We start from the raw sequence: 11077 nt of genomic DNA, 5'->3' as shown, positions 1-11077 counted from the left end.
ACATCTCAGCTCAGCCATTTTCCCAAGGAAAATTTTTCCTTGGGCTGGTCTCATCTCTCACAGAATTGCCCCCACTGGATGGTGGTGAACAAAACCTAACATTATGTTGTCAAAATGACCTAAATTATGACCCAAGTTGTCTCTCCTTAGGAATGTCCTTGAAGCAGAGTTACAGAATACAGGAGTTTGCAAGGAGAAAAATCACAGGACTCAGGGTTCCGGAGAGGGACATGGGGCTATAACTCCAAGTCACTGAGGAGGAAGAGGGGAGACACAGAGGTTTTGCCTCCACTTCTCCTTCCCTTGTGTCACTGTGGCCTACTCACTCTGGCCATCAATTGTATGACTCTCTCCACAATAATAATCAGCCTCATACTCAGGCTGGATGTTGGCAATTATTAAGTAACGATTAGCCCCAGAACTAGAGCCTGTAAAGCAATAAGAGATCCCAGTCCCCTTGCTGTGGCTGCCATCACCGTTCACCTTCATTATATACTGGGGGCTGTTCCCCAGCCTCTGCAGATACCAGAAAATGAAGTAGTTGCTGTGCTCACTGCTCAGGGTGCAGGTGAGTGTGGCTGAGGCTCCCAGGGAGGCAGATGGAGATGGTGAGTGGGTCAGCACAGGCAGGGCCCAAAGACATGGTGATACTGAGTGCTTAAAAGAATGGAAATACCTCCCCTTGGGATCTTTGGAGGGAAATACAGAGAGGGTCCCCAGATGGCTTTGGGATGCTCTGACCTGTGGAGAAAACAAGGAGCAGGAGGTAAAAGTGAAGCCACTCCATAGTGGGTAGGTGCTACCAAATGCTCTGACTTGAGGCTGCCCAGCTGGGCCTAGATTAGGTAAGGCTCCCTTTTATCTTGTCTTCTTGTAGCTAGAGAAAGGAGGAGCATTGCATGCAAATTAGTTCTCTTCCCCAGCTTATTTGTCTGCATTTGTGTCTGAGCTCTGAGCTTAATGGCTCTGTGCTGGTAATATCCTAAATTCAGAAGAAGGGCCTCACTGGGGCCTGGTGCAGTGGCACATGCCTGTAATCCCAGCATCACTGGAGGCTGAGGCAGGAGCATTGTGAATTCAATGCCAATCTCAGCAAATGAGCAGGGCCATAAGCATGTCAATGAGACACTCTCTCCAAATAAAGTATCAAACAGATGGGGATTTGGCACAGAGGTTAAGTGCCCCTGGGTTCAAACCCCAGTATCATAAAAAAAAGAAGAAGAAGAAGAAGGGCCATGTGGATGTCAGAGGTGGAAAGAGCAGTTCACCTGGTAGCAGCATCCTTAAAAGAAAATCAATTATGTCCTCTGCACTGGAACATTTCTAGGAGTTCCCATCTCAAGTCTCACAATGCCCACTGCTGCACACAGGACAGATGGCACCCAAAGTGCATCATTAGTTCATGCAGAATTACGAATTCTGAACCCTTAGTGTATGGCAGTCTTTTTGACAAGTGTCTTTTAAGACCCTTTGGGCAGACATTTGCAATAACCCAACAGTAGCTTTATGCTTGGACATAAACTGTTCCCCTGTATTCTGATGAAGGAACAATCATTCAGAGATTAAGAGATCTCGCCTATGTTCCCCAAGGAGAGAAAGATGATCAAGAGTACTGCCAGGAGACTCAGAGCTGTCCTTTCATCCCCTCCATCCCTTGCCTCCCCACCCATCTTCTCCTCCCTCCCTCATCCCAGGCCTCCTGGACCCTCTTGTCAGAAGTCTCTCTTCCTTTTTCAAGTGCACTATTCTCCCTCAGTTCTGTGGCAGGGAAAGGGATATTTTCTCTGCTTCTTTCATGGCATCTTACCAAGAAGAACTTCTGGAACTATGAGGAGTCTGTGTATTAGTCAAATGAAAAGTCATCCTAACAGCTGACTGTTCTGCTTAGAGGGTTTTATGTGTCAGGTTCCTGGCCCTGGTTCTCAGTAACACAAACGGGATGACTCCCTGTAGAATTAGGCCAACTCTGTGATGAGTGTCAATACTTCTCTAGCTGCCTCTCTTGGTTAATGCTATCTGTGAGAACCTAGGTCTGGGAGGATGACCTTAGCTCTGAAAGACTAGAAACACAATTACAAATGCTTTAAGAACTTTCGTCCAATCTGTGTGAGATGAGCCAGACTTTGTTTCTAGTCCTTCTGGTGCTGGAAGAAATTGACACTGACAGGGAAGGAATTTGTATCTTACTTCCCACCTGTGTGTGTCTTTGAGATGTGTACCACTGCTGTCCCATGACTAACAATAATAGCCACATCCTTGGCTTCTGCTGTGTTGACAGACAGGGTGGCTATTGTCCCCTACTTACAGTCAACCTATCTCTCAGGTATCTCTGAGGGCTGCTCACTCTGTATATCATTTAAGCTTGGGTCTGATCTGGCTTAAGCTGGTTCCAATGAATGTATTCTTTGGGCAGTGCATCTCCAGAGAAGGGAATTATGGCTGTCTGTTCCAGGACCACTGAAACTGAAGACATTTATGTGAGCTCTTAGGAGGCCAAAGATCCTGCAAGAGAGGAGAGAGGGCCTCGGGATGAAGGATCCATTCTAAGTAGCCCCACTTAGACTATGTCTGGGTTGAGCATAGTATTTGAATCAGACTCAGCTTAGTGCATTTTGAGGGCTGCTCCTAGGAACAAGATACAGGCAGATCCCTTATACAGAGAAGGTAAAAAAGAGTGGGATTTAGATGTATGTAATGTCCCAAATCTTTGTGTTTTGAAATCTACAGCCAGCTGATCTCACCAAGGTCTCTCTGAGGTCCTTTGGTAGAGTAAGTGTTTGGTTATTATGAAAATTCTTTCTTCACTGAGTGTTTGTGGTTAAAATTCTAACCAGCTATTTGGGTAGTACAGAAGAATAAAGAAGAAAGAGAGCCCCAACTCCCCCCCCAGATGTTCATGGCAGAAATTCAGCCTTACACACCAAGGCCACCTAACACAGTAACCTTCCATATTTTGACCAGTAACTATCTTCCTATTTTCTTTGTGCTATGGTTTGTCTGGTCCCAGCTAAGCAGGGCTATTTGCTTTCCAGGATCCTGGACATGGGCTGATCTGGAACCCTCTTAGGCTGTTGAGGCCACATGACAGCAGAAGGTCAACCACTGATCCATGACTTCCCCCTCCTCTCCTCTCTTTGACTCTAGACACTGTTTGGCTCATTCCTGGTCATTTCATTAGAATACGGCACTTTGTTATTAGAAATCTTGCTAAATAATTTCATATAACACATTGTGTTTGGTTAAGAACCATCTGAATATGTGGACTTATCACAAAGTTACAGTCTCATTTCAACATGGTATTCTCTCTTTCCTATGACAGCCCCCTTCCACAATAGACTAGCAACTGGCATCAAAAAATTATTCTTACTTTTTTCTCTTTGAAAAATGATTTACCTAACCTTGTTACCAGTTCCAGAAGCCAGAACTGTTTGAGAAAAAAACTGAAATCCCCAGGGTGTCTTTAAAGGTTGTGGGAGTCACAGTTATACATGGATGATCTCTGGAGGGTGAGTGGATAAGGGTCCCTCCAGCAAAGAGGATCCTTTCACTTATCCAAAGGGTCATACCTAAGGCCCCAAGGCACATGAGATTCCATAGAATTCTGCAGAGTCTTCTCAAAGAGGTTGTTCATGCTCCATCCAAGGAAGGAGTCCAAGTGTTCCTTTCCGCACATGTACCTGAACATGATCACAGAGCCTTAAAGGATAATGTGAGTGGACATGGGAGGAGAGGCCAAGGATGAGTCAGAAGGCATCTCTGAAAGTTCCCAGCATGGAGGGGTAGGTAATACCTATGACAACATATGGATAGTGAACTTTGTCACCATAAGATTAGGCAGGGAACCCATGGAGCCATATGGAAGGAAGGACATGGGTGTAGAAGCCCCATGTTTACACTGAGCTCCCTTCTGAGGTACCTGGATCTCATCTTGGTCTCTTTAGTGATTTTTGGCCCTAATGGCTGATACCTAGGGACAAATTCCTCCACTTCCTTACTCAGATGAGTTCTGTACTCTATCCTGGGCTCATTTAAATGAGATTCTAACCCTCAGACTGTGGTCATAGTAGCCCAGGGCATAGGATGGACTCTCCTGACTTCCAAATCAATGCCTGATCATTGCTTTCCTCTCCTGGATCCCCATGCTGGCCTCCCTCTTGGTGTCTTCTGGACAGTTCTAGCCTCTGTCTTAGCTGCACCTTTGCTGCCATCTGTTGGTAGAGGAGACCAAGAAATGATGCTTCTCTCCAGATGACACCAAAAGCCTCTGTCACCTGCAATTTTGTGGACAGAGTGTTGCCTCACTCTGAGCCAGCTGTACCCTGCTCAGCACAGCACAGCACAGATAGGCAGCATTTGTGTTGTGCAGGGAGGTAGGCTGGTGTATTCCTGTAACTGAGTCACAGTATGAAAAGCTGTCTCTGGGCCTTGTATTGTGATAGGAAAATAGAGCTTACAGAATAAACTTGTAGATGTTCTGTAAAGTGCCCTTTCCAGAGAAACTTCTGTGACACACTTCAGGGGCATTTAGTGCCTTTATATTACACATAAGAATCAAGACTGATGCTTTTCCCTGATCTGATAGCAATAGTAGCAATGTCATCAGAACTCCTGATGCTCTAGCACCACAGCCCAACTATGTTTATATCACCAACACCATCAACATCTTTCTCCTTCTCCTCCTCATTATCACCTCTGTTAAAACTATTATTACATGAACCACTTTTACAGTGCAATTTGGAGGACTTGCTCATCAGCCCTGTATGCCTTCACTTTCTAACTGGGAACTTCCTTTTCTGTTCTCTGCACAAGAAGCCTGCTCCCACCACCCAGAAAAATGAATATTTGAAGATTTTCCATATTTCCAAAGAATCATTTGCCCTGAAGAACAGTAATCCAAGGATAGTGTCCCTCCATGAAATCCAGGCTGGGTCTCTTTTAATTAATGAGACACTTTTTGTTATTGTGTCATTTAATTTGGATAAAAAATAAAGCTCCATTCAAGTCTTCCCATTTCAAAGTAGATATAGTTGAGATCCAGGAAGACTTAATTGCTAGGACAACAGAGAAGAGTATTTTAAAGTTGTGTAAAATGACCCAGATATCCTACACTTAGGTCTGGGTCTCTATGGAGGAGAATTTGGCCAGGTCACCTGGGGAGAGGTGAGGGCATGAAGGCCAATCTAGGAGGCAAACTTTGTGTCCCACACAGCTCAATGCTCACTCCTCCATGGCCTGGCCAGCACCACGAGCCTAAATCAGCCTGCAGGTGATGGTGTCCGTGTGTCTGTCCCCAGATTACAATTGTCAAACATGGGAAATGAGAAAGCTGCTATGCTGGGCATGGCTGATCCAGCTCCTGCTGATTCTCTATGTTATCTTGTCTTCTCCCCTCTTTCATGAATAGTGGCTGACATGGTTCTCATGGCCACCTCTTCCGGGGTAATCTGATTCTCATAAGAACCCAGAAAATGTAGTTTCAGGAGACAGAAATCTCATTCTAAGATGCCCACCACTACTTGCTTCCATGCTTTGAGATCAGGGTCAGGACAGGCTCAGAATCCTGTGGGAATGAGTCTAGGGACAGGGTCTTGGCTTGTCACATTTGTAGTAGGAGCAGCAGAGGATTCCAGACCATGCCAGAGATGCCTTAGAGCTCAGCCTCTTGAGCCCATAGCTGAGCAGGGATCTTGATCTCGAAACAGACAGGTGAAATTCATGGATCAGTGAGTGGTACTAAAGTTGGTGCAGTTCCAGATGATTCCAAAGCAGTTTAGAGGGGTCCAGCCTAGTGGGAAATGGTTGGAGTGAATAGATCTTCCAGGCCCCATGTCTGGCACCACTACGTCCCCTAAGTAGGAGGAAGAGGCCCCTTCCCAACTCACTTCAGCTTCATAGCTTGTCCAGAAGGAGCCAATGACTCTAGCACCACACCAGGAAGGTACTGAGGTACACTTTGTTCTGGCCTTACAGAGGGCCTGACCTTTGAGGATGTGACAATAAGAAGCAGAAAGAGTGTTTCTATGAAGAATACTCAGCAAAGGAACATCAAATATCAGATTCTTCATATGAAACACTCCCTACATTTTAAGTCAGTGCATCTATTCTTGTGAAATTAGACTTTTTTTGCAGGCATACATGGATTAAAGCAATGAAGAAAGTCATCTTTTGATGTAAAAATGGGTGTTGTGTTTTGTTTTTATTTTTATTTTTTATTAGTTACACATGACAGTACAATGATCTTGACAATTCATAGATTTGAATCAAATGGGGTATAATTTCTCATTTTTCTGATTGTACAGGTTGCAGAATCACCTGTATGACCAAAGTGTTGTGTTTTTTGATACACTCAATTCTTAAGTTCACATGAGTAATAAGTAGGATAAAGGGTTCAATATTCACAGATAATGAGGACCTTTAGTATTGTAGGAGGTTTGGGTGGAGTGAAGTGTGGCCAGCAGGAGGCATCCAAGATGACCTCAGATTCCATCAGAAACTGGAATGGATTTGGGATTCCTGGAGGTTTTACTGGGCTGCTTCTTAAGCCAGTGAGTGGATTTCAGTGAATTAAGGCCAGTCCTCTGGCACCTACTTAGTTGTGAATGAGGCTGATCATCCCATGGTTGTTTGCTATGGTGCCCTAAGGCTTCTCTCAAGCTGATGGGGACAGAAGCTTCTGGCTATGTCCCTGGGTCTGGACTAGGCAGAATCTGACATGTAGTAGAAGTGGGACCTTGGGCTTACAGAAGGAAAGCCTTGGAGCAGGGGACAGAGGGAGGAAAGATCATGGATTAAAGGCAGGCATGATGAGGGGGTGCTTCGGAGGGATGGAGGATCCTGAAGACACTGTTGGAAAGGAACTGGAGCAGGCATGGCCAGGTTTTCCTCTCTGCTAGACCTCAGAGTAGCCCAGGCAGTCAAGGACATTTCCTACAACTGGAACCCTCTGAAAGACACAACTGGGGAACTCTCACATATTCATTTCTATCCCAGTGGAGACAAGTCCTACAGGACTGAGATGGTTGACCCGATACCTCCCTACCCTATACCTGAAGACATGTGTGTCTGTTTTTTAATGGGACTATCACATGCTCTCCTCTCAACTGGTCCTTTTCATCTCGCAGAGTGTTTGTTGGAGCTGAGGACTAAGGTAACCAGTGTCAATTTCACTGTTGGACACAAGACATTTGTGCTTAGGAGGATGAGGGAGTAAACTACAATATTTTGCTTTGGGACATTCCTGAAAACTGATTTCCCAGGTAAACAGCTGGGTTCACTGAAGAAATAGTTCTTACCTGAACAAACAGCTACCATATCAAATAGAAGTTCAATAATTAACACCCAAAGCAAAATCCCCCAAGTCTAATTTGTACCAACCCTACCTAGTATAACACTAGTTACATGAATACACATCAAAATCCTCCTTGGCAAATGTGCTTTGAACCTCCCCAGGACACATCTTCCAAACTTAGAATCATAACCCAACCTTCCTCTTCGTAACTATAAATAAGACCCTGCCACAGTGAAATTCTCCTAATACTAAGATTCAGTTTTGTATAATTGATAACTTGCTGTGGCCTATGGGACTGGCAGATCAAGTCAATAAGAATGACATGCTCAGGTTCCAGTGGAATCAACTCATCCTGGGGAGGTGCAGGCGTCTTCCCTTCATCTCTCAGGAATATCTAGACAGGGATGGAAGTACCCTTACTCCACAGCATGTGGCATGCTCTCTGCTATCAGGGTGTCAGAGCAGAAAGAGGCCTTTGGTGCCAGGCTGGTGGCAGGTTTTTTTTCTCACTTCCCTGTCTGGATATGTCACTGTGAGCAGCACTAATATCCCACACCTGACAGTAATAGTCAGCCTCGTCTCCAGCCTGGGCCCCTCCGATGGTCAGGGTGGCTGTGTTCCTAGAATTGGAGCCAGAGATCCCTGAGGGCCAGGTGCTATCATAGTAGATGACAAGCAGAGGGGCCTGTGCTGGCTTCTGCTGGTACCAGTGCACGTTATAGCTGCCAATACTGTTACCTCCACAGGTGATTCTGGCCATTTGTCCTGGGGTCACAGATACTGACGATTGCTGAGTCAGCACATAAGAAGCTACAGAGCCTATAGGGAAATAAAAGGAAAGTGAGGACTAATGGTGACAGACACTTCCCATGAGGTGACCAGTTTCCCCCTAGCCTGTAAGAGCTTCAGGAAATCTATAGAACCAAGGACATTCCCTGGCATCAAAATCAGCCATAGTGGCCATGAGCCTTATTGGAGAATGCAGATTTGAACCCATGAGCAAGCCCAACCCCTTTCCTCCTCAGGCTCACACAAGCCAGAGAGCACAGAGTTGGAATTTCAGCCTACAGTCTCTCCTGCAGCATGTCCTGAGCACCATCCTGCCCACCAAAGACATAGCCCTGTTGAGCTCAGAATTAAGGCCAGGTTAGCTATACAGGAGCCTTGGGCTGGGGTGTATGTTGGGGCCTGGGGGCAGCACCTGTGTAATGAGCCAGGAGGCTTATGAGAAGGGCCTTCCAAGTCATGTTGTCCCTGTAGCTGCTTCTGGAGTCCCAGGCTGATCTGTGTTCACCCTGGCCTCTCTTATTTCCTTGTTGGGGACAGCTGCCTGTTATGCAAATCAGGCCAGCTTGGGTCTGCTACTGGAGGAAGCTGTGTGATGTCCAGAGAAGGGCTCATCCCTAGGGAGTCAAAGAGTGGGAGGGGCAACTCTGAAGAATTACCACCAGCTCACAGAATGCTCCTTTATGTTCCCAATTTCATGGCCATGTCTCTATCCCAGGTCTTTTTCTAGCCAGGAATCTGGGCTGGCCTGGTTATGTAATGTTGAGTCTGTCTTTGTCATCAAAATCAACTGTTAGATTGACAATACAAGGTTTCATCAGCTATGGGATCCTATCCCAGATAAAGCTCCTAGGCTGTGTGGGTCAACCAAATTCTTCCATAAGTGTACCTGGTATCTTAAAGGTCCAATGGGTTGCTATATCTCTCTGTCCTTGGTGTGAATGTCACATTCAGATTTGGGTTCTCTGCCTCACATCTCCTTATGGCTATAGGCAGGTTCTATACCTATCCTGCAATACTAAGAAGTACAGAGCTTCAGCATGAATGGTAGCCTGGGGAATACTGGACCTCTGTCATATCAACAGGGACATTCTTCAAAGATCAGATCAAGGAGACACAGGCATCAAAGAATATTTACATCATTGTTATTCCCCATACTTGGAGAAAAATTCAGCATTTCCTCCAGGTCTCATGTCATGGTCACTAATCTTCCTGCATGTGAAATCTCCTTTCCAGGGTGAGAGCTGGTGTTTGGGAAATGTGTGACAGATCCAGAGTTTAGATCAATGAGATGAGCTGGGTGTGAAGAGGTGTCAGGAAAAGCAGGAAGATTTTCTGTGCAAACACCTAACAAATAATAAAATTCTAGAAGAGCTAGATATGAGAGAAATGAAGAACAAAAAAAAATTGAACTTGTTTCAAAGACGACATTGTAGAAAAATGACACCTTTTTCTCTAGATATCTGGGGTAGTCACTAGTAACCCTCCTGTGTGTTTGAATCCTGAAGTCCAAGCCCAGCCCATACATAGGGGGCTTCCTTTGGTGGTTCTCAACTGCCCTCTAGTGGCCACTCTAAACTGCCTGCTGTATGTCAGGGCATCCTTGGTCCAGGTGCAGATTGAGAACCTGCCCCTCAGGCCCAGGTTTTCTCGACCTTTGGCTAAGGGAGAAAATTCATCTTATTACTATGGATGTTACCATTCTCACGACCAGGAAGGAAAGGCTCACATTACACAGAAAAATATGAACAGGTGCATTTGGTAGAGGAAAGTCAGAACCCACCTGAGTTATCTCTGCATGATTTTTACATGATGAGTGCTCATGGAAGTGGTTCCTGGTCCTGGTGCTGGGTGAAACTGGACTCAGGAACTGGTTCTTCCTAGTGTCAGTTGCAGGTGCAGAGTCAATGTGAGTGAGTGATAAGAAGCACAGACACAGAAAGGAGCCCCTTCACACCAATGCTTTTTCAGACCCACTATGGTCTCCTCCTGCTTCCATGATGGGAATTCAGCAGGAACATGATGCATCTTTTGCTCTAGGAGTTTCCATCTTCTGGCTGAGGCTGTGCTTTGGACACATCTAGTGTGCAGTCTAATAGTCTGTCCCACCCACCAGAGCCTGTGCTTGGTCTCCTCTCTTTCTTGAAGATCCAGACACTTTTTCCAAGATAAGCAGGCAGCATTGACCATTGTGTTGGTCCCCTCACAATGCCACTTTCTTCTCCCATCATCACAAACCCAGTCTCTTTCCCCACTTCATATACTTTGGTGTCCCCACACATGTGCTGTGATTTCTCACTAGTCCTGACTGCAGCTCCAGTGACACATCTGCAGGGAGAGTCCCAGCCATAGGTTATATCCCAGCCTGCATGTCACTCTCTAATCACTATGTTAATTATCTGCATATCATTACCCCTGCATGGTAATTTCACTAATATTGTTAGTAACATTATAGCACACAACCATGACATGGAACATTCAGTTGACCAGAGTTTCTTGTCAGTGCAAGTCAGCACTTGTGAGGAAGAGAAATATATTGGTTTTTGTGTCATTTGGCTCCTTAACTACAGGTGGGATGGCTGGAGCTGCAAGACCAATCCTGGGGTCTCAAGTTAAAACAAAATTGGAAGGCTCAGATGGTAAGGATGGTGAAAGAGAATCTGAAAAAGGCCCCAGGACCAACAATGAATAGGTGAGTAAGGAATCCAGAAAACATTTTACCTCCATTTTTTTTTCATAAGGTAAGTATTTATTTCTAAGAGCTTTGTTTTTTTGGAAGTAAAAAACAAAATTAGCCTCCATGTGCTTATGAGTCTGTTTTCATACATGTATTCTTGCATTTAAAAAAATCCCATGACCCACTAGGAAAATAATTAGCACAAATAAATCAATTCACTACAATAATGTTAGTGAAAGAAACAAGCAGGGGTAATGCTATGAAGATAATTAACACAGTGATTAGAGAGAGCAGGACAGTCAGCCTGGGTCATAACCTGAGCCTGG

The 11077-nt window shown here is 45.2% G+C and overlaps 1 gene segment (V, D, J or C); it reads right to left on the bottom strand.

The window, feature by feature from the left end:
- Positions 1-318: 318 nt before the first annotated feature.
- Positions 319-8556, bottom strand: LOC124108998 (immunoglobulin lambda variable 3-9-like). The segment is given in 5 exon segments: positions 319-428; positions 677-741; positions 3567-3696; positions 7799-8107; positions 8490-8556. Coding segments are annotated over 5 exon segments (660 nt in total).
- Between the last annotated feature and the right edge of the window lie 2521 nt (positions 8557-11077).

The sequence above is a fragment of the Marmota monax genome, unplaced genomic scaffold (assembly GCF_021218885.2).
Source record: "Marmota monax isolate L192 unplaced genomic scaffold, Marmota_monax_Labrador192_F-V1.1 WCK01_AAM20220418_F8-fsc00544, whole genome shotgun sequence".
In the NCBI taxonomy this organism is placed as follows: Eukaryota; Metazoa; Chordata; class Mammalia; order Rodentia; family Sciuridae; genus Marmota; species Marmota monax.
Note: the sequence above shows the minus strand (reverse complement) of the source record. Positions and strands in the feature narration are given on the sequence as shown.